The sequence below is a fragment of the Atractosteus spatula genome, chromosome 9 (assembly GCF_055471065.1).
Source record: "Atractosteus spatula isolate fAtrSpa1 chromosome 9, fAtrSpa1.hap1, whole genome shotgun sequence".
NCBI classification, from domain to species: Eukaryota; Metazoa; Chordata; class Actinopteri; order Semionotiformes; family Lepisosteidae; genus Atractosteus; species Atractosteus spatula.
Window position 1 is genome coordinate 10,040,203 of NC_142714.1, and position 26,617 is coordinate 10,066,819.

At 43.4% G+C, this 26,617-nt stretch overlaps 1 protein-coding gene and 1 long non-coding RNA gene across 2 annotated transcripts; one reads left to right on the forward strand and one right to left on the reverse strand.

Annotated features, from left to right (window-relative positions):
- pgfb (placental growth factor b) lies at nt 1-26,223 on the reverse strand. The gene is made up of 7 exons (XM_088926067.1): nt 25,478-26,223; nt 8,571-8,604; nt 6,016-6,212; nt 5,150-5,226; nt 4,536-4,565; nt 4,325-4,387; nt 1-3,006 (listed from the first exon to the last, which is right to left on the reverse strand). Exons 1-7 carry the CDS (start codon nt 25,622-25,624, stop codon nt 2,985-2,987), a joined length of 570 nt encoding a protein of 189 aa, XP_088782193.1. The 5' UTR covers nt 25,625-26,223; the 3' UTR covers nt 1-2,984.
- Nucleotides 3,064-6,051, forward strand: LOC148828141 (uncharacterized). Its single transcript, XR_016091706.1, has 3 exons — nt 3,064-3,092; nt 4,187-4,308; nt 5,924-6,051. It is a non-coding gene; the product is annotated as an uncharacterized LOC148828141 (long non-coding RNA).
- Nucleotides 26,224-26,617: the final 394 nt, after the last annotated feature.

Here is a 26,617-nt window from a genome sequence, read left to right on the forward strand (position 1 = left end):
TTAAATATAATGTATTATTTATTAACAGTAATACATTTATATATACAATGTACAGTATAAACACAGACTGATCCTGCATTGCATTTATGTACAATAGAAATTAGATTTCAATACCATCCTTTTTAATGTGACAAAGCATACAGTATGTGGTTTTACATCAATCTTGGTATTGGTGTTTCTGCCTGCTGTGGTAGACTCTTATTAATAAAATAAAAAGGTAAATTAAATGATTTACAGGTTGTTTAAAGCATTATAACATTTTATTTGCATTATTAGAAAATACCAATATTTTCCTAATAATCCACTGCTTTGGCAAGTCCCTTCAAATTGTCAAAAAGAACAGATACAAAGGCATCAATAATTCCAGTAAAGAAATCTCACAACAGAATTATTAGAGGATGCTTTCCAAAAACAGCTGTGATTTTGTTTGTTGTAAGAAGAGAATACAATAAAATGAATCCATGCTATTGTCGGTGCATGTTTTCTTATTAAAGCACAGACTAAATCATGAGTCCAGTACTTTAGACTCTTACAATCTTTCACACAGCTTGCTTTTAGCTTGCTCCACTTTCACTGCACACCGCACCCTCCCTGAATGAATTAAATTAAAAACAAAGGAAGTTAAGTGATATAAGCCTTTTACTTGTTTGATTCAAGTGACCGCAGTACAAAATGGAAGGTCTCTGTACTGCATATCAACAGCGCTGAAGGTTCAGCTGTATCTGCAGCTTGCGATCCCTGGTAGGAACTTGTCGTAATCTGCCTGGCTGGGGGTGAAACGAGCTGAGAACAGACCACAACACAGATGTCACCATTATCTCGTTAGGGAGGAGGAATGACAGCTCGAAAATCGCCCATCTCAGTGTGGCGGGTGAAGATCTGCTTTAACCCTGCCGGGATTGCTACACGTTCCATCGGAATCAGGCAGCGCCACTGTCCAGATCTCCACTGCGTCACGACACCGGGTTTTCTTCCGCAACAGAATTATACATCGTCTATTTTTCTAGGGAGATGGCGTCACTTCCGGAACGGTGAACGCGCAGTGAGCTGTTACGTACTGTAGCAACCTTTGTCATCAAAATTGGTTTTGCCCATGTGACAAAAATGGAAGCATTTCAAACACAAGGAATGTTAATTTAGTCAGTTAAGCGCTCATCCTCTCCTTATATATACTGTAAAAATAATAATCCTCATTAGGAATGTTGAGAGTGTTCCAGACTCCCCTTTTGTTTCACTTCTTACTTTCTGCATATTCTATGTGTATGACGTTATACCTTTTCGTTTAGAAAAATACCCGCTTATTGTGCAAAAAAAAAAATTAGCAGTTTATCTGGCCTCCCCAATTCAGATTGCCTGAATCTTTTTTGGGAATGGTCTTGGATAGGCTTTACATTAATTGTAATCACCTTTGTGATAACTCAGTGTTATCATTCGTGATGATCCAGTAGTGCTGGTGAACATCATTTGAGCCATACGTGATACTGGACTTGGGTGTTCCTTTGTTTTGGCCAAGGGTGTAACACAAGACTTTGTGGATGTTTTGAAACATAACAGTGAGGTTTCTCACAGGCAACAATGTTCTCATTTTTGGAATATATGTTTAGACAGATTGCTGTTCTCTTTTCTAAACGTCAGCATCCAGTGCCAAGAAAACTATTTTATTCCTGGGACATTTCATTATCTTGTCTTGGATTTCTCAGCTATTGTTTTTTTTTTTATGATTGATTGTGCATTGTGGTGCCACTAGTAAGTCATGCACCAGTTTAAAAACCATCATACATAAACAAGAAAGAAAGTTCTATAGTGGTTCTGCAATGATAACCGTTTTTTACGCAACCCCACTCGATCTCCCCCACACATGAACTCGCGGACCCGGAGGAAATGAATTTCAAAGCATGATCTTGCTAGGATCTTTTGCAATCGATCTTTAAATAATATTGTAGATTAAGGAAGATCCAAAAAGTCGAAATGATACATTAGGCGAGCTATATGGCTTATTTTGACCAAAGATCAAGTAATGAAGTGTCCAAAAGAGTTTAATACTTGATGCTATAATACGTGGTTACCACTAGATGGAGACTGCCACCTATTGTAGCTGTGAAAATACCACGTGAAATCAATTACAACCTCAGAACGAAGTTTATCTCACCGGAAAAGCTTTTTAATGACTATTTGCCGAGTGGCTTAGTAACATTTCATAGTTCGGGCCATATTTGTGCTGATTCCGAAACCGTCATTTGTTTGTTTTCTTATATAAAATTAGTCGGTGTTTTTTTTTTCAGCATCTCATTCTACACTGTCTTTGTTCTGTCTGCTCCTGCTGTTCCGGAGAGGTTTTCTACGCAGTGGCTCAGTTTAACAGAATTTTTTTAAAAAAAGAAATCTGTGACTGCAGGGGAAAGGGTATGTGACAAACCTCCACTTTAACAGGGAGTCAGACAATAGCGATGAAGGGATGATGGCGGCAGGACCAGCCACGCTCGTTTAAAAACTCCTCTGAAGCTGAGTTAGTGGGGTCATATTCTCGCAGTCCCGGACGTCTGGACCCGATTGAACACTATCTTTCTTCTTGTGTCCAGGAAAAGGCTCTGTACAGAACGTGGATTACAATAGCAGGAGTTTTGTAATTGGTGTCTACTGCCTCTATTCATCGTAATAAATACTTGTGTCGTAAGAAAAAAAAAAAGAAAACGCGAGTCCTCCAAGTTGCAATGAGTCTTTAACCTTGAGCCTTTGTCCTTCATGGCGAAGTTTCCCTGCCCACCTGTCCTGCCAGGTGATGCCAGGGTTTCTCTTTCAGGTCTCGGCTGGCCTGGCTGACCCTCTGAAGGCCTTGCTCCTGAGAGTTCCGCCCGTCACTGCGGGTCGCTCAAGCCCAGACGAAGAGCACGCAGTATCCCAAAAGTGCATAAAAGACTGCCAATGTTGTTAAGTCTGACTGGAGAACAAAAATAAATACAGTGACGACAGCGGCTGCCGTTCGGTTACCTGCGAGGAGGCTGACACCTGTTTGGGGAGACAGGAGGACAAGAGGAAGTTGGTCAGACGAACGACAAAGCCAAAGGAAGTCCCCTCACCAGTAACATCGCCAGGTGTCCAGCTTCTATCCTCTGGTTTGAAAGTGTCAATGCAATAGTGTGCCAACGTTTCCCCACAATCAGTGTCGTGTCTTACTGCACCTCTGCTTATCTCAATGCACTGTGCTTTGTTACAAATGGCACCATTTTTACAGTGCTATGCCACTGTTTCAGTTTTATTTATTCCTAAAATACATAAAATAAAATGTGGAGATGGTAGTGTAAAACCTTGTGTCTGTCTGATAGCAGAAGCACAGCTACATGCCTTTAAGTGCTTTTAACAGATCGCCACCTCGATCTGCTGGCTTGGAAGGGACATCTCAGCCTCTCTAACAGCCTCGGTCTTAGCCATGTTAGCTGTTGGTGAAAAGTAAGATGGTATTTGGTGTTCTGTCCAAACGGGTTAGACCCGTATGGATTTCCTCTGATACTATGGGGTTAAAATAGGGCCCTAGATGAGCCTTCTTTGACAAACTATAATGTAGCCTTCTACGTTAGGGTGGGAAGGCTACATTATAGTTTGCCATCTAGCCTCCTCTGTATTAGAGGCAGTTTATGTGCAGATTGCCCTACCGTGCTACCAGTCAAGGGTGTGATGTGTTACAGTGCTTTAAAAACATTTCCTTGCATTTGTATAAAGCTCTTCATCCCAAAAGACCCTGACTCTGCTTTACAAATAGGAGGGGATCTGCCCCATCCACCACTGAATTGTTGCTCACATCTGAGTGAAGTGTGGCAGCCATTTCGCATTAGCACTTTTAACAACACAGGCAGAGAAGTGAAAACTGGCTTCACTTAATGAATTAAAGGGGGAAATTAGGGGGGTCAGACAGATCCATCCCAAAGTGAAATTAATGCAGAGCAAAGGGACACTTGTAGTCGTACAAACAGTGCCAAGGGATTGTCACTGACTAAGTAGTCACTTGGCTCTACCTAGCAAAAACACTACTCCTTAATGTCAATCATGTAGGTTGAGCAAATTGAGACATTATTTGATAGCAGTGCCTGACCACACATGGACAAAATGGACACTCATAATCACATCTGCAGAATGCAAAAGGCCAAGAAATAATCACAATTTGACGTTCTGATCTACCCCTCTGTCACAGTGATATTTGTGCTTCAGCATCATGCTGTCCTGAAGTATGAGGGACAGGATTCAGACCCCCCGTCACTAAGCTGGACTGATGCTGTGCGCCGGGACTGCAGGGACTGCGGTTTCAGGTTTCACGTGAGCATGAACTTACGTGTCGCAGTCTTTTGATTTCTGCTTTTCCTTTCTTTTCCTTCCCTTCCCCCTCTGTCTCCTCCTGAAGGAAAGCAAGAGCACAAAAATACAAGGGCCTGTCACGTCACCTTTTACAAAACACTGGCAGCAGAAGAGTGAAATAACCCCAATACTGCCTCTAGTAATAATAATAATAATAATAATAATAATAATAATAATAATAATAATACCTTTCATTTCTTACAGTGATCTTCCTGAGTCTGGGGACAAGAACAGAACATATGCTTTTAATAACTCAGATTATTGTGATTTATATTCTTGTTACTGAAAGGGAACATAAAACAGCAAAAGAAACAAATGTTATTTAGCAACATATGTTACACTGAAAATGAGTGTCTAAGGAGGCACTGTAGATTTTGCGATGGCAATATGAACTTGATATTTATGAATGTAACCCTTCTGTTGGTGAAAGGTAGAAGTTTCACATGATTACATTTGGAAAGAAGGCTTTAAAGGTCAAGAATGCCTCTAAAAGCGCACATCACATGGAGGTGGTCCTGTGTGCTATTTTCCAACTCTTCAATTCCCCTTTTTGCTCATTTGAAGTATTACAGTGGATTGACCCCTTAGATTTTTTATTAGCAAGTTACAGTTAGCAGATCCAAAAACATTAATCCCCAAATCCTTATTGCCGGAGTGGTGAGTTGTCATATAAATCAGACGTGTCATGTTTAAGTTAGTTTTATGGCCTTACTTCACAGGCAAAAGAGCAAACATGTTAGGTTGTTAATGAGGTTAAAAGTATGAAACGCATAGACACATAAACAAGATCTTTTTTTCTTACCTACATTCACATGTCTGGTGTTCAACAAAAGTCATTTCAACATACTCTCGGCTCTCAGATGGCTTAATTTTCAGGAGCTGATACAAAAGAGAAAGATGTCAGACATTTGTGTGGGTTCCTTAAATAAAACAGCAGAATGCTAAGCCCCCATTCACTCAGATAGGCTCTGTTGAAAACAAAATAAAAGTCGAGCCCGGCTTTATTAATATAGGAGTATATCTTCGAAACAAGATAAAAGTGGGACTGTTCAGGAAGTGCTTGAGAAACACTACTTCTCCCTTGTTTGCTGATATGGAATATAAGTCAGCAATAAAATACTCCAGGGATCACTTACTTCAACAAATCTAGCTTTAACACTAGCTTTAGCTGAACTTGCAATAACAGGCATGCTCTATAATACTACTACTAATAATGCTAATACCTCTTAAAATAATTTATTATTATTATTATACAAATGTCAAAAAGTAATAAATAACATTTTTGCACATAATGTTTTACCTTTAAATAATGAAGCAATAATCACAAGAATACAAAAACTGCTATATTGTTTTTTGTTTGAAAGGATTATTATTTTTCTGGTTATATTTTGAAAGAATGAAAGCATCAGTTAGTATGTCCCTGCTCCTTGCATCTTGAAGTCACTCTGGCATGAACGCTAACCCTAACCCTAATGACAGCATAACCCTAACCCTACGTTACAATATCCCTAGCCTGAGTATGGTGACACCCTGGGTTTTCATGCTTACATTAGGCATTTACTTTGGTTTTCTGCAGTTCTCCACAGCTGGTACCAGGTACTGCTCTGGTTACCCCAGAAGAGGCTGCACCCCAGTGGACTGTGGGGTCTCCTGGCCCTGACTGCCTACCTGCATGGTGACGTTGTAGGTCTGGGAGGGGTAGCACTCCAGATTCTCGTCCCCACAGCAGCCGGCGCAGCGCCACAGCGGCACGCAGGCGGGGCTGAAGATGTGCTCCACCTCGCCGGGGTACTCCTGCACCACTTCCACCAGCTTCTCGATGGTGCGGCAGAAGCTGCGCCCCCACACCTCCCCGAACAGCATCACTGCAACACAGGGTTGGGGCCACACTGTCAGTCCTGGGGACCCCTGTCTCCCCCTGACGCTGGGCGACCTCGGCAACACACTGACGCCCAGTGAACACATACTTTCTCTTCACGGTGATAAAGACTTGTGAAAAGAGCAGGAGTAGTACCTCGGAATGCCAATTATAGTGCCCTAAACCCATACTTATTGTTTACAGGACCACTATTTAAAACACGTTTCTAAATAAGAACGTCTCATGTTTATAGAACTGAATATGTTTTCTGTGAATCTGAATTTGGCAAATGTCAGCGGATTTATGCTGGATGTGGGCTATATGCAGACACCGATATGTTAACCACAATGGCCTGTGTGATTGTAAAGACATGTTTTATTTGTAGAGGAAGAACTTGTGTGATATTTATGTTGTTTTGAAAAAAATCACAATATTATGTAATGTTTTGGGAGTTAGGAGAACAGAAAAATGCTGCGGTTCACAGAATTGTACAAGTAAGTAATAATATCTCAAACCTCATAAAAAAGGGGTTTTAAAAGTATGAATTATGCTGCCAGTTAGGGATCTGACATTGCCAAAAAATGTCTCTGCCAAATCCACCCCCCAAAAAATAAAATAAAGCCCTGCGCTGTATGTTGGTGTATATCCTGTTTTGCTTAATAAATCTTGTTTGTGTAATCAGAGCTTTTCCTGTTTCATGTTATGCGTGAAACTGTACTGATATTATCAATATGAAGGGAAAAGAAACAGACTGGCTATGTCTGAAATATATTTGTCAAAACCCAGCAGAGCAGGAATAAAACATGAAAAGCGCAGAAACCATTCTTCTGTAAACATGTCAGTATATGTAACCCACTATAAACCAGCTGCCCTCTCCCACACCCCTGGGATCGGGCTCTCCCTGTGAGGCTGCAGGTTAGAACAGCGTTCGGGTAGTTTCACAAGACTTAGAAAAGACCAACAGAGGCTGGTCTTCATTTTTCTCTGAAGCAGAAGGGCGCCCAGTTCAGTCTCCTCACCAAACAATCACTCTATAAATCCCTTCCTACTACTTGCCACAATTCTTTTTTCAGATTCTTTCGTACTCTTCTTGGCAATTTCAAAAGCTCTGTATGCCACCACATCACACTGCATCCTCCCACACAAGTAACCAGGAGGCCATTGTGTTGGTGGGTGCCCTCCTCTCTCTTCTCTTCAGCAGGTGAAACAATCTGAGGCTTGCAGACGGTCACCTTGGGGGCCTCTTCATCACACTTCAGACATTCCAGCTGGCATGCAAACTTTAACTATAACACAAGGTCAAGAAGCAAAGGGAGTTTGGGAATTATTCATCAAATGCGCTTCGCAAGTGGGACATTTTCACTGAGGCGCACAATCCTCTCAATCCTGGCAAAGGTACAGTATGGAGGCTCTACTCTTACAGTGAAACTGACTGGTCCTTGTGCATTCGTGCCCCCTGTGCTCATCAGGTCATCTGTGGCAGAACTGTGAGGATGTACAAGAGGGCGATCTTGAAAAATAAAAGCCTTCTCCACCTGCGAAGCCCATGTGGTGCATAATTCGCAAACAGCTTTATCCATGTACTCTAATGTTTCCAGATTCACCTATTCTCTCTTGTGATTTTAAAGCATGATTTTTTTTTTGCCACTGTCCCAATGTTTAATGAGGTCAGTGTCACAGACACAGGGAATGACAGCCCCAGAATACAGACGCCAGCTGTTAAGTCAGGGGCAGAAACTGTACAGCAGAGCTCCAGGGATGCTGTCCTTCCCCCAGAAGTTGGGGAAGGAAGACTGAAAAAAACAAAACACTAGCCTGCTTTTCTTATTAGGAGAATCCCATCCGCTCAAGAAGCGGAAGGGATGTCTTTTTTTCAGTATTGGTACAATGAACTTCACTGTTGTGCATGCAAATTCCAGATTTAAAACACACAGCTAAAGGAGACCTTAATAAAATTCTTCAAACATTCTTTCCCTTGGCCTTAGTCAGACAGAGAAGCATGGCGCCACGCAGTATTATGAAAAACATCAAGCCTGTCAACAGGATAGTAGAAAAATAATGAATAAGGGCTGAAATAAAATATTCCTCTCCAAATTTCAGCTACGCATGATTTGTTTCTTCTGCAGTGAAATAACATAGGACAAATTAAACAATTAAACAAAAAGCTGACTAAAAATGTGTATAAATGACAGAAGTAATCACAGAAGTTTCACACGTAATTGAAATTCACTGATGAATGACAGATTGAAAGAAAGCAATGATGCCAAATCTATTGAAATACATGAAACACGAGTTTTTGCTGCTTGCCACTGACCCAAATCCTAGATGCTACGATAAAGGAACGATTTCAGAAGTATTTGCTTACCTCCAGAGGTGCTGTTTCCACTGGATGCTGAGGTCTGGGAATAAAACAAAAGAGCAGCAGTTCAGATTTCTGGTGGATGAATTCACTGTCATGGTTTACTGTATCCATAGGGTAGTGAGGTAGTTAGAGCTTGTGTCCTGGGTTCAATTCTGGGTGTGGGGTGCCTTCTGTGTGGAGTTCCAGGTCTCCCCTGTCCATGTGGGTTTTCTCCAGCATGCTCTGGATTTCTCCCACATTACAAAGACGCAATTCCCAGTTTGACTGTAATTTCTAAATTGCCCCCACATACACATGTGTGTGACCTTTAATGGACTAGCGTCCCGCTCAGGGTGTAGTTGCACCTGGCACCTGTTGGATTAGGCTCTGACTCATCCCAGTCCTCTCAGGATGAAGGGGTTACTGAAAACGGATGGATGGATTCACTATTAAAGCTGTAAATATGGGCAGTTTAAAATAAGACATATGATTGCTGTAGGAAACAGAAAAAATGATTCATTTGGACAACCAAGATCCGTGTCTTAGAATCAGTTGTGGGAGGAAAAGAGGGTTCAGAGAGAGGTCGAAAGTAAAAGGGTCACCTCTTGCGTACTGTATTTCCACTGTGTGCTTGACTAATTTCATCCATAAAGACCTCAAGATGTTTTGAGGCAGATGACTGGTGTGTTTTAGCTTGACACTACACAACATTTGGGTCGCCAAAAACCACATTCCATGTCAGGGCCTTGTGATACTACGTTAGTGACAAACACATTCTCTAGACAAGCCCCGTCTCTGTCATGTGCAGCTGTGCCTGACTGTGACTTCTGCTGTGGGAAGAGCCCCCCCTAGTGGCAAAGAATCCTGCAGTATTTGGACACAGAGCCTGCCACAGATGGAAGAGAGTTATCTGGCGTGGAAAACCGAGTTTGGAAAGAATCCCTGGCTGTCAACCAGGTCCAGGCTGGGTCATGTATATATTATGTTTCCCCCACCCTACTGCTTAGGTTCCAAAGCTGGTTCCTTTGCTATACATCTTTTATGAATGTATCTTCCCATTTGTGGCTTCCCTTTTTTGTTATTTCCCATGGCAGAATGACAATCTTTTTTTTTTCTTAAAAAAGCAGAGCACAACAGGAATCCTTGATCCCATAAATGCAGGCAGTGAAATGTCCTCTCAATAAAACATGATACGAGGGCAGGAAAGCTTACTGAACTGGAGGTAAATGACCTCTTCCAAGTCCTCTCTCAGATTTCCCTGGAAATCCTGTGCTTTTCATGGAGCCTCCTCATGTCAGGAGCCTGTTCAGGCATGTACAAACCATCAAGCTCTGATGAAATCCCTAGAGGTATCTTTTAATGTGTGAAGAGAGGGACATTACCAATGTAACATACAGTATCTACAGCGTACGTTGCAGAAATGAACAAGAAACCTCACCCATAAGGACCAGCTCTTGAAAACTTTTCTCAGTGTAGCACGATAAATTATTATAGTATTATTATAGTAAGTTATTCAGTTAGACAGAGCACATTTTTGGCGTTACAGAGAGGAACACGTACATATGTTCTGTATAGTCACAGGTGTTCTGAAAGTATAATATTCCTTCCCAGATGTGCTCTGGGTATGGTCTAAGAACAAGTCTGCAGTAGTGCTATATTCTGATTCAGACTTCTGGGATGGGGTATCTTCTGGGATGTGCACAGCTGGTGTGAATGGTTTAGATCCTTGTTCTGTTCGATTCATGATCGGTCACTGATGCTCTGTGCCACGTTCCCCGCCATTTCCCCTGCAGGGTTCAGTGTGGTTTTGCAAGATTTATGTTTTTATCACCAAAGTGGAGACGCATTCCTGAAGGAATTCTCTAACTGAACCTAAGCAACAGTTTCTCTTTGATATCAAAGCTCTTTGCAGAGCCACAATGACAGTAGCCTGAAGTGGATTTCACTGTCTGTTTGGGTGTATGCTTAATACACCATCACTTGCAAGTTCACAAAGCTTCTCAAATGCGGTTCCAGTCATGAGATGCACGGGACAAAGCTACATTTTACAAGCTGTTGCAAAATGGATGGTATTCTGCGAAACTGGGAGCCTGGAAAAAATAAATCAAGAGGCTCTACTGCGGATTCTTTTCTGGCTGTGAACAAGATCACAAGGAAACAACAGCTGTAATTGCATAACGAGATCCTGAATTGGAAGCTGGCAAGGTCGCTGTACATGCCTGCAGAGCAACGTTTCGGCATATCTTCACCCCTCATTTCGGGAACGAGCGTTCGGTTCGTGACAGGGGCGGAGCAACAGACACTGTAGCGTTGTGGTTTGTTATCTTCCTTCAAGGCCTTGCGCGGAGCCAGGTGGCATGCTCGAGAAGCCGCCTGGCCAAGTGTTGGACACTCTGCCGCGCGGATCAGAGCGCAGCAGATAACCGCAGTGAGTTTGCAGTCAACGACGTTGTCAAGGCACTGCCGAGGCCAGGCCTGTGGGAGGCTTTATCTGCGCCTTCCCGTTGCCAGGAGGGCCTAGCGCTTTAAAGCATCAAAGGGGGAAAAGATTGCCATTTTTTTTTATGGTGGTTTCAGTAGCCGCACAGACCTCGCCTCTCAGTCTCAGCATTAGTTCTGCTACCATTCCCATTGTCCACTGCTTTGTGGGCCGGCCCTTTCGGCAGAGCACGGCAGCACAATAGCACAGAATAAAACTGCATTTCTCACAAGCCAGGCCGTACAACAAAGGGCAGAAAAATGAATTTCTCCTAAATTAGCCGTCGTGGCAGAGCTAGACGGGCGCTACCAATTAAATTACGTCAGATCAGGACAGCAAGAAGAAGACCGTTCTATTCAAAGTGGTGTGTCGAAGCGCAGAAGCGCTGCAGTTCTGTGTCACAGGCCCTCATGCTTGGCTGTGTTGCCTCTGTTTGGAGTGGTGACTTTAATTGAGAGAAATGAAAAAAAAAAAAGCTCTAGCTGTCCCTGCCCTTTTCACTCCTTCCGTAACTCATATTCTTCTTGATCCATCAGCGGCCCACTTATACTTGTCTAAATAAAACGGTTTTTTTTTGCTTGATGATATGAAACATCCCCCCCCTCCTTCCCCAAACCCCCCCCCCCCCCTCCCCCCACATCTTCCTCAACAAGTTCCTGGAACCTCTTCCAGCAGCAGGCAGTTCCAGCAGTCTTTTCTCTCCGGAAATCCGGGCACCGGTCCAACTTGGGTCTCAGGCGCAGTAAGATCAGTGGTTTCCATTAAACCCTCAGCACATAGTAGACCACATCACAGAAGGCATTCATCCTGCTCTTCCAGCCACCCTTCCACATGAGGGAAAACTGCGAGAGACTGAGGCCAGGCCGGCGACCGTCTCTGGCGTAATTAACCCCCAGCATTTAGCACCTCCGGCTGGCGGCCCAGCAGAGAGAAGCCGCCGTCTGGTTCCCGCGCTCGGTGTGCCAGCGGGGCCATGTGAGGAGACTCCTGTAGCCCCTCCCCGCAACCTCGCGAGCTCCATCCATTCATGCCCGCCGCCCACTACCCGGCTCCCGCGCTGCGATTCAGTGAGGGGGGGAATTAAGACAAGAAAGGGAGGGGGGTGAGATCGTGGGCGCCGCGCCTCCAGACGTGACATTGTTCAACGGTGACTGAGACGATGTTTATCCCAGACAGACTTTCCTGGGATTCATCTATTCCGCAGGAAAGCCATCCCACTCTGCTTCTCTTTCTGGGGGAGTGAACATTCCACATTGTTAACTCCCCCAGATGAGGGCCCATTCATGCCGACTAGTTAACATTCTGCAAGTATAGTCTAGATCACGCCCGATGGCTCAGTGTGGATGTGCCCCTGAGTTTCATGAGTGCACCAAGCCGCACGAAGAATGCTCATCCTGAATTTTGGGACATTGTTCTGTAAGGCAAGGGAACAAATTTGCACTTCCTCTCAGTCTTTCTCATTTTCTTAGTAGATGCTTCAAAGGAGAACGCATGTTTCTGCAGTTAAGTGGGGGTGAAGGCTGTATGCATGGGGGGGTGGATGGGTGTTCGGACATCAGGGCATGCAGCTGCTTCATTTTTAAATTATACAGCCTCATAAAAGAACACAAGAACAAGCACATGGCCACAGAGCAGAGTACTGTATGTTCACCGCTGTAATGAGGTTTTTGACTTGGAAAACATGTCAAATATAAGATCAATTACCGGCTACATTCTCCATTCATGCTTTCATTAATGCTGGGGTGATATGCTCCCCCATCAGCTGTGCTGTCTGAGAAAGCCCCCCTCCCACCTCGTCAGAAGGCAGGGAGAGGTTAACAGTGGCAGAGGTCCCTGTTCAGTGTGGGATCCTTTACACATTCCTGCAAGGCAAGCTTGTTGAATTTGCTCTGGCAGATTTATGTGTTGAGACTCATTTAATAAAATGAGCTTACATAACAGCGTAAACATGTATTCCCGGGACAGATAAGCTGTCTGCATTGTGTGATTATATGATATGTTTCTGGAAGGCAAAAGTTTTGTACAATTTCCTTTAGAGACCAATTTTTGTTTTATTAAAAAAGACCTCTTATTTTGCCCAACATATTGTATTATGTGGCAATTTATTTTTAATTTGCCAGGCTGATTTCTTCGTCCTAGGTAACTAGGAACAACAAGCATTGTAATGAACAAAGCCACTATAAAATAAGAAATATGTACAGTATCTAAGCACAAGATACGTTTCTCAAACAATGCACATTTTAAAACTGACCGACAACGTTCAAGTTCATCTGCTTTGTCAGATTAATAACTTTTTCCACTTGTTTGTTTTTCTTTTTTTAGCAAGTTGGTTGGCCAGATGGTTTATTTGATGAGCAATGGGAGACGATAAAAGGTCAATGACTGGAAAATGGAGTGTAACATCCACAGGGGCAGATAGAGTGCAGTCAGGTATGACTGGCTGCCCTGTCATTGAGCTCCGTCTTTAGAAAGGAACTGCATCTAAGGAGCATAAGGAGTGCCTGTTTGTGACCCAATAAAGCTGATTGTTACTATTTTCAATGCTCTTCTTCCTTTCAGAAAATAAAATGCAAAAGACTTCCTGAGGAACTGTCAGTTCCCTACTGCCTTGAGGCCAGGTCAGGATTCTTCATCATTTCACCACAACAATCTGTGGTGTAAATTAGTTCCCAGCAGTGTCAAGTCAACAAAGGCTGCTCCCATAGTTCAGAAGCCTGTTTATAGCATTTATCACAAATATATTGCTCACAGGACATGGTAGAGAGCAAAATAAACCTTCAGCACTACTGTGTCACTCCTGACATTCTCTTTGTACTCCTCGGCCTTTCAATCAGCTCTAATTGCTGCAGCATTATCTGGTCTTGCATCCGATGGACTGTTCAATGGAAGAAAATAAGCATGTATGAAGAGTGTACTGCACACATACCGGTAAACATAGCAATCAGATGAACTCCCTGGCAAGGTACCCATTCAGAAAAACAACACAGTATAAGACAATGTGTCATAATGTTTCTTGATTTCCTAGAAGCATTTGTCCAGTTTTAGGGCCTGATTCATGAAATATGACACCAGCATTGTTGAATTCTTTTGCATTCCTTTGTTGTTGTTTTTTTCCAGGGCTACCCATTCATTTTGAGGAGGAATTAATGGATGTGCCTTCATTACAATACGAAGGCTTTTTTTCTTGTGTCCCTGAATGAGAGGCAGTCAGGGGCCATGTGCCCAAAACCTAGCTGACATCCGATGGAGCTCTGCTTTATTTGTGTGTTGGAAAAGCACCAGGATCTCAACAACTACTGGCTTCCTTGTGTCAGCTCTCTGCATGCAAAGCATTACCTAATCCGAGTGACGCAGGGTTGAAAGGCACTCTTCCACTTCAGCCTTTGCAGCAGGCTTTTTACAAGCCATTGACAATGGTGCTGCATTTACAAGCCTGCTCATCCACTGGAAACTGAATGGTTCATGCACAGTGTGGATTTTACTTTCTATAATGAAGCAAAAACGGATATGACTGCAAGCATAACCATTCAACTTGTGTTTTGGGACCAAAGCCACAGTAGCTTGTGAAAGCAGTGAAGCAACGGCCTCTTTGACTTCAAAGCTACCTGAACAGGATATGAAGATAAAGAAGGGCTCGATTAGACCACTGGTTAAAGTGCTGCTGATTTTCTTAACTGAGAAAAGCAATAACATGCCCTGCTGGTAGGCAGTCTTCAGAGCACCATCATAATATTCAAATGCTGCTCGCACAACTTATAGGTTATCAGTATAGTATTTCAATACTGACTATATTCACTCTGTTTTGGCATGTCTGAAAGAAACTGCAAGCACAAATAAAACTGAAATAAGATCAGCAGAAACTGAGGGGGTTTATAATGCCACAACACAACTTTTTAAGTCATAGTGGCAGCGAAAAAGGCCTCTGCTATAAAAATGTGACATTAATCCCTTTGTTACATAAAAGACAACCACGCCAGGTGTGCCAAAACAATGGTGCACTGAACTACAGTTATATCTCTCTCTCATCTCCTGAGGAGTGTTTGAAGTAATGGATATTGTTATGATTAGCATGAAGAATCGGTTTCAGATGTTCGGAGTGAGATAAGTCTTATAACAAGCCTTTATGAGATGCTGCAAATTGTCTTGCCAACCCAAACATGTCTCTTCATACAAAAGGTTCAAAGGAATTAAGTCTTGGGGTTAGCATTTAGAGACCCTTGACAAAACAGTAAGGGATTGTTCCCCTGGAATGCTCTAAGCTGGCGGAGAAATCACAGAACACAATTGCATCCTCTCCCTCTTTTATGTGCTGTCCACATGTCATTGGCAATCATATGTTATCCAGCACTAAGGCATGGTTGACAATTTTATCATCTCAAAAAGCTATACTGAGCACAAATTTAAGTGAAAGAAGTCGATTGAAAAATTATCCAAATCATACACATATCAAGCAGAGAAAGGAATGCCAGGAGCCAGACCTTGAAATAAGACAGCTTTTTACTGTTTTAGACCCTGTTTATATCTGTCTTCAGGACATACTGTTAAGAGCCCATTAAAAGTCTGGATTCTGTTTCTAGAACTTAACCCTTAGCTTTTTAGATACAGCCTCCCAGTCTATTTTCATTTCAAACTCCCAGTGTGCCCAGAAACTTTGAGTGTGTTCATATTTCAAGGGGAAGAACTTTAGGTACATGAAAAAGTCCTGGGGTTTTGAAAAGAAACATTTCTTTGCCTTAGCTGGAGGCAGCTGAGATCCAATTCCATGCTTTCTTGGTTGTCCGGACAAAGCACAGGTTTTCCAAAAACAATATCCCTTTCAGAGAAGGAATACGTGAAAAGGCAATGGTAGGAAAAGGATGGTTTAAAAATGTCTTTGCAATAAAAACCAGACACCAAATCTGTTCGAATCTGCAGTTCTTTCTGATTCCTACAGTTTTTAGGGTATGGCCTACCACAAGGAAGCAGCAGAGATGAGCTTTTGCCTCAGATTGTGTCTTTGCTCTACTGTGGACCAGCCTTGCCTCACACAGAAAAACAACAATTGATTTCAAAATGTGAAAACAAAGCTCTAATATTGCAGAATATATACATACTCTATGGTATTTTTATATATACATGGCTCCATTCTTTATGCAGCAATTTAAGTCAAAGCAGCACATTTATGAATATATTTGTCCCAAGTGTGCTGGAAATACCTTTAGATTGGTGACTTACATTAATTATATAATTCAACTGTCTCCTCCCATTGAGTTTTTTTTCCTTACTGTAAAGTGCTTTGAGCAGCCACCTTGAATGGCGCTGTATAAAATAAAATTCATATTATTTGGATGCAAATAAAAATCTACGTTTTCAGGGGCATTTCAAAGTATTTGGGTCACCATTTTCAAATGTTGCAACACGTGTTCCTAGATAGGTTTCTACAGCGCTTTTCTACTGTATATTTGTGTTTTTCTTCCAGGTCACTGAGCACAGAAGACCACGTCTTGGTCTCTGATTGCTGTACTGCCTCAGCCAGTGCCCAGGATTTCGAGTCAGCAATCTGTCTGTGGGCAGTCAGCTCTGTCCTTACACCTGGGGTGTTAATTAAAGAGCTGCGCAGGGTTCCTGTGAGAGGTGGGGCACAGGTCGCAATGGGTGTCAGATGATGACATCAGCTATGACTTTACCTTCTCAGTGGGCAGCCCTGGGCTCAATGCACCAGTGATCTGTGCCTGTGTCCACTGCTCCTGGGGGACAGTGTCTTTTACCCCAGTACTCACTGGCCTTTTGGGGCACATGACCTGGCTTGCCAATGTGGCCAGCTCTTTAGAAGACTTTAGGATCATGTTCCATCTAGTATAGGTACCATTATTTATACTGTTGAAGTGTCTGCTGACAAGAACCACCTATTTTGATCTAAGGAGACTGGCCATAAAGAATCTGTTCTCACCAGGATACATAGTAGATGAGGTGTCAGGTTGACCAAAAAGGTGCTTTTAAGCCATTACATCTGTCTAAATTAGTGGGTGAAACATGTAAACATAGGAATGGAGTTTAAGCACTGTGTACAATGTGATGTGGTTTTCGCATGAGGTAACATAAGCAATCACAGTGCTTCCAAGAGAAATCTGAACGTTAGTTGTAGCTTACACAAACCATTACAAAATGTGCGTGTAAGGCAGCTACATTTTTTTAGATCACTGCAGCTCTTCGTGCTGTTCAGCTGACCGTGAAAGGCACAGCCTTTTAATATATAGTCCAGAAGCAGCAGGACAAAAAACAGTTTTCATACAAAACCCCCTGCTGTTTGCTGAATGCAAACCTGAAGAATTTCAAAGCACCTAAACTATATAAGTCAGCCCTGCTTTTCAAATGAAACTAAATGATCAAGAGGAAATGTCATCAAATGCCAAAACCAAGGACCTTTAATTACCTTCTTAGACCCATAATTGCTAGTCGTCTTGTGCAATCACTGGTTTAACTTGCAAACTGAGATATTATTGTTGTGATGGGAAGAATACATGAATTATTTTTAGAGAGAGCTTTCATGCATGATGGCCTTAACAAACAAAGCAATGTTCACAAACAGGGAAAGCAGCAGCCCCCAAAAGAATCTACTGATGGTTTCTCACTCTTTCCCCCAGGAAAGCCAGTGACTGGATTTCACAATCCGTGGCCTTTTTAAATATTTCTGAAGGAACATAAACGACTTTGAAAACTGAACCCGGGCATTTCTCTGTACAATCTGCAAAAGAAAGTGGACAAAAGAGGGAATTGGTCGATCCCAATTTGTTAAGTGCTGTTTTAGCTCTTATAGTTCATTTCCCTCCATGCTCACACAAATCCTGAGATAAGACCTGGGTAATTGTCGTCCCTATTACAGTAAACGTTGTACTCCCTGTGTAAACCACACAAAATTACCAACAGATGCGAGATTAAAGGTTTCCAGAGGAGATTGCAGCCCTGAACACGTCTCCTCCCTGAGGGGAAGAGAAATTCATATTTCCTGATTGCAATTGCGCCCCCTCCCAAGGGACAGGGCATTGCAGCCTCCCAAGAGCGGAGCTCGTCAGAGAGTCACTGTGGCTCCCACTGGGTCTCCACAGCGGGCAGCCTCATGAATCAATGCCATCGCACTATTTACACTGTGCATCTGTTCGCCGGGATCTGGCTTTACGTGCCCAGTACTACGACAGGCCTTCCAGAGGTGCACAGCGAGACGGCCCAACACCGGCACTGAGCACTACCCAGCTTTCTGGAGGCCATTAATAACAATTTGTTAACGGAGGTCTGTTGTCAAGGCAGCTGAATCAGTCATAACTAGCGGCCTCTGGGGAAATCGCCAAAGCTCTTTGCGCGAAATCTCCTTGGTGAGAAGAAATTGAAAACAGGGCAGAAAAATACAAATAATCACATTGCCCAGGTATGTTTTAGGCAAACAACACAGTACCAGAAAATGTTCTGAAAATCTTGAAAAACCATTGAAAACGTGATGATGTAACTGAATGCATTATATATATTCATTTATATTTAAAGATACTTCAGGCACCAAAGCACTAACATACATTTTTAACCAGGGAAAAGGCTTCACACTAAAAATATGACGATATGTTTTAAAAATGTGTTTCGTCTGGGTTACATTTTTCAAAGGTTTCTATGAAGTTTTCTGTTGTTTTTTTTTTTTTTAAAATAAAATTTTGCAATCCGGAAAAAACAAAAAGTTTTCAGAATGTCTGTCACTTTTGTAAGGGAGTCTGTGAGGACTCAAATGGGACTGGTCAGCGTCAACCATGGGGCAGAGGCGAGAGGACAAGCTTCTTATGGGCAACAGAAGTCAGAGCGTCTGTTCTGTCACCTGTAGTGGCTGTTGTCGAGTTTGCTGGCTGGCTCAGCCCACTGCCAGTTATATAAATAGTGCTTTCTCTGCTGCAGTGCGAGATAACTGCCTGTGTGCTACACAGATGGTTGGCTAAAGTATTGTTTTGTTAATGGATTGAACGTAAAGGAAGCACCTGTACTGGATCATTTAGAGCCGTAACCTGGAACCACAGATACCACTTCTCTCTTTTCTTGGGCTTAAAAACACTAATGCCTCTGGAAATGAATCATTCTGACTGTGGTTTACATGATATGCGAGAAAAAGTCCCGCATGAAATGTCCAAAAAAGGCCAAGTCTCAGCTTCACAGAGCTGTGAAGCTGAAAAAGAGAACTTGTGGCCCTAAGAGGCTTGATGTATCATACAGCGTAGGCCACAAGGAAAATAAGTGTGAGGTATCAATGTGCCTCTTTCTTGAGGTGATTCACATGCTGCGCCTCACCACAAACATGAAAATAGAATGGCTGCTGCATTCCACTTTGTTTCCATCTGCAAGTCTGGTTTGGCAAGGACACTTGTCAGCCTTGCTTGTAGTAAAACAACCTACAGTACATGAATGTACAATTTCCTTCTTCTCACATTGTTCGGTTTGCAACTTGTCCAAAAAGAGAAGACCAGGGACAGGAGCTGATGCTTTTCTGGAAACACATTTGATTTAAGCAAATGGCATGCAATATGTGCAAGTCACAAAAACACAAAGCGTGCATGGAAAAGCTTTTGGGAATTATACGGGCAGGGGCTTTTTTCATGGATTTTGTTGAACGAGCTTCGAGCTTAAACAGGGGAGCCTTGAAAACGAGAAGAAGGTCTTTCAACAGCCCTTGAGGGGAAGATCTGCAGTAGTTCTCTGGGGTTTATTGATTTAAGCTCTGCTGCGAAAGACATCGCTGGCCTGGGCAAAGACAAGTTCAACAGTAAGACGAGCTGTTTCTATGGGCCCTGTGTGACCTTCCGGCTGGTGGCTGGAGTTCGGAGCTGGCACGATAGGGAGTGTGGGTAAATGCCATGTACTCCCGCAGATAGGCTGATAAAACCCTCACTCACGCTGTCCCGATGTCAGCTGCTGTAATTTTATCAGAGGAGGTCAACAGCACCTCATCCTGGAATAAGGATGTGCTAAAAATAACCGAAAAAAAAGGGAAAGAAGCAGTTCGAAATGAGTGAGGAATCTTGTAACAGCCTTAATTTAGGACAAGAATCCTTTTGCACTGACTCAGCATGAAGGAGTGTTGTCCAGACATTTCGTCAAACGGAAGGCAGGCGGTGATGCTGCTGCTATTGTTCTTGCAGAAAAACAACACAGGTGCATCCCCTCTACAGCATGAGCAATCACATGCAGCTGAAAGACACTGGCCTCCTGTGGATGTTTTCATCAGCACAAGGCCAAACAGGTGCATCACACAGGCCGCCCAGTGACCGCCCCTCGGGGACGTGCTGCACAGCGTGTGCTGTCCGTGAAGGAATGATTTATTTGTCATGGCGCAACTCCGATCCAGCCACTCAAGACGAGCTCTTAAAAAAACTCCCAAAAAGTTAGCACCGCGCTTTCGAGAAATACAGCTGGTTTCACCGAACAGAAAGAACAGTAACAAAAGAGGCAGGCTTTCCAAGTACGCGAGCTTTTGTGGTCATCTGTGTGCAGGGATAACAGTGGATCCAATGTGATCGTTTACACTTCCTGCTTTGTAGTTCCCCTTAAGAACGCAACCCCAGAGAACTGACTGGAATAAAACGAATGTTCTACTTTAGGTCATTAAGGCTCGAACTGGTGTAAACCCAGGCGAGAGAATGTACTCACATAAACTTTAAGCTGCAACACGAGAAGTGAACCACATAGCAGGTCAATATAGTGATAGTGTACTAGTTCTGAGTTTACTGCAGCTGAAACATTTCTTCTCTCACTGGCCTCAGTATGAACTAAAGTACCCTTTCTACATAGTCTAGCACTGTTACTTCTAAAGGACACAGCAGCCACCATTAAGAAGCATTTATTACGTTCAGAGAAATTGTATGATCTGTTCTGGTGTGTGGCATGACAGGGTATTTGTCATTGCTGTTAAAACTACATGACCTACAGTACATTAAAGCCTTCAGACAGACTCTCGGAACGCGCACACAGCAATTTGGACCCACTCCCACTCTTTCATCAGGGTTTGTTTTAACTAGGCCGCCTTTATGGGGCGAGGAATGAAAGATCGCTCTTGTGCCAAGTCTCACTGTTCACCCTGATGAGCAGTGAAGGTGAGAGAAGGGCGGCTTCGTGCCCTCGCAGTTTTGAGTCAGCACTTCTAATTAACGCTGAGCTGTGGAGAGCGAGTACAGAGCTGCATACATCCTCTCCATTAATAAAAAGGATCAAAAAGGATGTACTGCTTACTGTATGTCTTTCCAAGTGAAAGGAAAGTATTTAAATTTAACTTAAAATTCATACAGTGGTGTTTTCCTCTGAGGTGACACTACTACTAGTAGTAATAATAATGCACTTTAAAGCACCGGTTCTCCTGCATGCAAGTGCTTTTTGCTGATCTCTATCTGCAGTGCCACTGTGTCTTTGCATGCCTACTGCACTGAATTAGAGTCATGCGCTCCCACTAAAGACTGTTTGATCCAGTGACGTCTGTGTAGACCTGGCTTGCCATCAATCTATCTGCTGCAAGCTGTCCCTTGAAGAAATAACATGCAAATAGAAACACAGTTTACAAGAGGATGTCAGGCCAAGAGCGACCACAGGTGGCCATGCTGGGACACAGCACTAGCCCCATGAGGGAACGTTCGGAGAAATGTAAAGAAATTATATATGACAGGAGCCGCCCTGGAACATCATAATTTACAACCATAACCCTGCAGCACGCGGCCTTCGTTCCAGCCTGCACATCCACCATGTCAGTGCAATACTTCTGAGCCGCAGGTATAACTCATGTTTCCCCAGCTCATTAGAAGTATTATTAGGCTTCCTGTTTAACAATGATACACTAGGTGCATCAGTTTTTTTCATTGATTTGGTTTTTGCTTTTGTCCAAAGCAATTTATATTCATACCCATTTATACATCTGGGCATTTTATTAAGCAATCTGAGTGAAGTAGCTTGCACAAGCAGCACCCCAACAGGGCTTTGAACCCACAACCTTTCAAGCGTGAAACCAGATTCCATCCTCCACCACTAGCAGCCGTGTGTATACCAGTAGCAGAGGCAGCTAAGGCCTTTCTTTTCAAGACCCATTTTCATCATCCGAAGATCCTAGTGCAGTTTTAATTTACGATTCAAAGAAACAGATTTCAAAGTAATAGACTGGGATCTTCCATTATTCATTACAAGCATGTGGGAAAAGACACGCACAGACATTCATAAACTGATGCGCCAACGTCTCCTGACTGTTTGCCTTTTCATTTGTTTGCATTCCCTGAAGAAAGACTTTCCTGCTGGTCAGCAGAAACCCCACTCCCCCATCGCCCTGTCTCCTGCCTTACATGAGGCTAATGATCACTTCCCTACATATTTATACTTAACACACTAATTACCTTCATTTTTAATTTGGCTTAATACTTTGAAGTCAAATACTAATAAGGCGCCCTTGTCAAGCTGATTGCTTGATGAAGAAAAGAACAAATTCTTGCTCCGAAAGCCCATGTGATTTTGCATGGCATTACTGCTATTGCTGTTATTTTTCTGTCTGTTCCCCCGGAGGTACATAGATTCAGCAGGCTGCTGCAGTGGGAACTGCCTAAGGTTTGGAGACTTAGGAAGTAGGAACAGCTGTTCATTGGATTGGTTATCAAAGAGGCAGATGGTAACAAGTCTCTGACGGTCTTTTCATTCTGTACCACAGGCAGCTTTCTTTCAAAGCAGGCCTGAGCACCTCTGCGCTCTCTCAAACCCCCCTGACAGAGAGTGTGACAGCGTTTAGCAAGCCGCAACCGTCATCACAATCTTTAACTCAGACATTGTGGGATGCCACAGATGTTCCAGCCCTGTCCTCTGCAAGCATCAGCAGCTGTTATTCCAATAGGGAGCCTTCTTCTGCTCAGAGGGAGGAGGGGGCGGGGGGCTTCAAGTGAACTTGTAAATGCTGAGGCAATCTGAAGTGCGCTAAACTGGGGTGGACTGCCTGCGTGGAGTCAAACACACAGTTTCTTTCTGCAGAGCAATGACACGAACTATTGTTGCATGAAAATATCACATATTTCCCACCATTAGAAAACACAAAGCAGCACTTTAACTCCGATAACTATAATGGGAAAAAAAACTATTTAACATCTAGCCTTCCATCAGCTAATCAACACTCTGAATTAAACTGCCCGCCCTCCTCTAAAAGAGCATTTATGTAATGCATCGAAGAATATAGACATAAATCAGTAACTAACCCAGCAGACTGTAATGATGTCTCGGTGGAAAAATTAGGAACTGTTTGACAATGAAGCACAACTCAGGCAAGGTAACAGGACCAGACACTCTGTGATCAAGGCTCTTGACAACAACCACACTGGGACGTGCTGAATGCTTTGAAAGGGTAAGATCTGGGCATGGCATGCTCTGCATTCAAGATACGCCTGCTAGCTCGCAGGCTGCGGCAGTCTTTTACTCAAATTGGTGGAATGTCCGTCTATGAACTGGGAGACAATAAAACTGAATAGGCTCCGAGGCTGTGACTTGCATTATACATGAGATACTCACGCAGCTAGTGTGTAGCTGCTTGTTTGCCCAGCGAAAAATCTAGCTGAATGGGTCTTCAGTCTAACAGACGGGGTATGCTTCGATGCCAGGGCTGGTGGCACTTCCTTACAAGTGTCATTGCTGTGTGGCACCAGACGTGAATGAGAGGAGTCACTCTCCCTGCCTGGGAGACGCAGAAGCCCGCATTACTGGCGCATTTCATCAGCGGAAGGTAAGGCTTCACACTGACAGCGTTGGAGCCCGAGCACAGAGGACTGCTTTGTCCTCCTGTCCCACGGTCAGTCCCCCTGAGGCTGGATATCGCAACAGAAGCAGCTCCCCACTCCCGACGAGATCACAATAATCCAGAAGCCCAACCAGAGACACCAGCCTGTCCAGGAAGGCTACAGCTCTGTCGCACCAGGGTGGGGATACCAGGAATTCCGACAGAAGGGTGCCTCGATGAGGACTCACTCACTCACAGGCGCAGACGCGGATTTAACCCCGATTCACCGCTCCCCTTCCACAGCCTTTGGAGCTGAATAACCCAGCAGAGCTCCTTTGCCTTTCAGCCTACACAATTAACACTGTTACTTTTGTGTGGCTCGCTGTGCATGGAAGGTGGGAGGGGTGTCGGGAGCCCGTTCCTCCTGAGGCCACTTTCAATGGCTGGCATCTCCCCCATTGATTGGGGCTCCTCCACAGCCACAAAAGCTGCCACTGAGGTAACATTACACAGCGCGTGGCTCTGTAGCACGGCCCAGGTTAGGAAAGCGCACATGAAACATCGATTGGGTTACAATTCAAAGAGTTTGGTGTTTTTGTTTGGGAAGTGTCCAGTTCCCAAATTACAAACAAGCAAACACCACCTTTCATTTTCTTTCCCCATCAGAACTAAATCCACTCGGTGCAACTGCACAGAAAAGGTGACAACGGCTCCTCTTTCTCTCTCTTTTTTCCTCCATGGTTTTGGTGAAGAATATTATTTTCAGACCGTCACAGGAAAACTTAAGAAACATCAGCCAGGCAGCCATATTGTACAGGAATCCTAGCTAGGGTTTCCCTGAGACCTTTGACTCAGTATAAACACAGCCAGAGCCTACCGCACAGTTAGCTCATTCACTCCACAGACTGCACTGAAGACCAAAGTAAAACTGTAACTTACAGTAGCAGTCCTTATAAAACTTAAAAGCGGCAGCTGTCAATGTAAAATATTTAATACAAGACTGTAACTTCCTTTCTTAAAACAGGGAGTGGTGCATATGCCTGCGTGGGTTAATGGGGTGGGTGGGGGAGCGGTTAGGGTCGAAGCGCAACAGCGAATCACGGGTGAGTTACAGTATACAGTATGTCTAAAAAGAAAGAAATGCTGGCTACAATGGAAATGAGCGCTATGCCATAAGTCACGTTCATCTTGATGACTCAACCTCCTGGCACAAGCTCAATATGAGACTGTAAGGAGCAGAACCCTTTACAAATAGCAACGGTCTACCTCAGAGACTCTGCGGAGTATGAGGTATGAGCAGGAGGGAACTTTAAATAATCTCTAAGTATACCACCGGTACGTTATTAATCGTACCGCCACCTTCACCAACGTCGATGTCATCACCGTTTACTGCACCAGCAAGAATATTTGGAGTAAATTACCTGTGGGGGAATTTCTTCATATACTGTAACTTCGGGATTTGGTTCGATTTTAAACAATAATTGCTTAGTCCACGCAGTGTTAGACCCTGTAATTTTAAAGTTGCTTCTCCCCGCAGTCACGAGTTAACCCGGTCTGGAAGCAGTCTGTCACTAGCTCCAGCTATCATTTTCCACGCCAGAAAGAAATGCTTTTGGACAGACATTCAAAGAGTACGTACTATGAGAATAGTTAATACACAACCTGTATCAGCGGCCAAATCACGGCAAAATTAATAAGAATCTTAAAATACCAGCTTACCTGAGCAGGTGATAACTGAATGAGGAGAACAGTTATTATCTGGATGATGCGGGTAAAATTTTTCATTTCGAGTTTCTCATCCAATTTTCCAGCGCTGAATTTGATCGATCCGCATGAAATCCACCTCCAGAAACGCAAGACTGACATAAAATAACGCAAGGAACAGGCGTACAAATGAATAGAAGAAATGAGAGGAAAAAAAAACTGGCACAGAAGCTAAGTCAGTTTTTACTGGATCCCTCCTCAGTGAAGCTGCGGTAAGGGGATGAGCGCATCGTCACGTCCCTCTGAACAGGCAGAGTTAACCTGGAGACGTTCAGACTGGAAGGAAAAGAGAACTTCCACAAGCGCTACACGTGTGCTTTAGCAACAGTGTCGTGTTGTAGACGTCCGTTTGCACAGGAGAACATAAAATTACAATTTTGGCAACTTCAAAAATAGCTGCAGTAACCTTACAGGAAAGTCAGAATAATAGGTCGTGCAGAAACCGGCAGAGCTCGTCCTTGTGTGGCATTCCCCAAGGCAAATCAATTTTAGCCTCCAGTAAACCAAAATATTAATCAAACATAATTAGCTACGCTAATGAAGTACTAAAATTAAAAAAAAAATCCGGTCTATCATTGCTCATCCAAAGGATGCAAACACACAGTCCTTTCAATACAAAATGGAACCGTTGCGTTGGGCAGGATCCACACCTTAAGTACTTTTAATGCTCGTAGCGCAGGGTCTTCCTTGGCTTACTTGTCTTGACGATCAGTATTTCCTCAGTGCAGTTACATGCATGGCACTAATTGCTTCTCACTACCTCTCAACTTGTAGCCTGAATGAATCTCCTCCCCTCGACGTCTCCCTCCCTCTGTTCCTCTCTCACTCGCCCTCCCTCTCCCTGTCTCTTTGAGAGCAGTCGGGGCTTATGCATTACTGAACTGTCAGCGATAGTCTTCCAGAACTTCTCTCCACGTGAAACGCCATTATGCTATTAACAACACTTAAAAAACAACAATGATAATAATGATACTGGTGACGACGGCAAGGAAGACTTTGATAAGGAAATTAAATCTTATTTAATATGAACAACCAAAAATGCCACACTGTCAATTCAATGAATTGACCTCGTTGTTTTCAGTAAATATTAATACA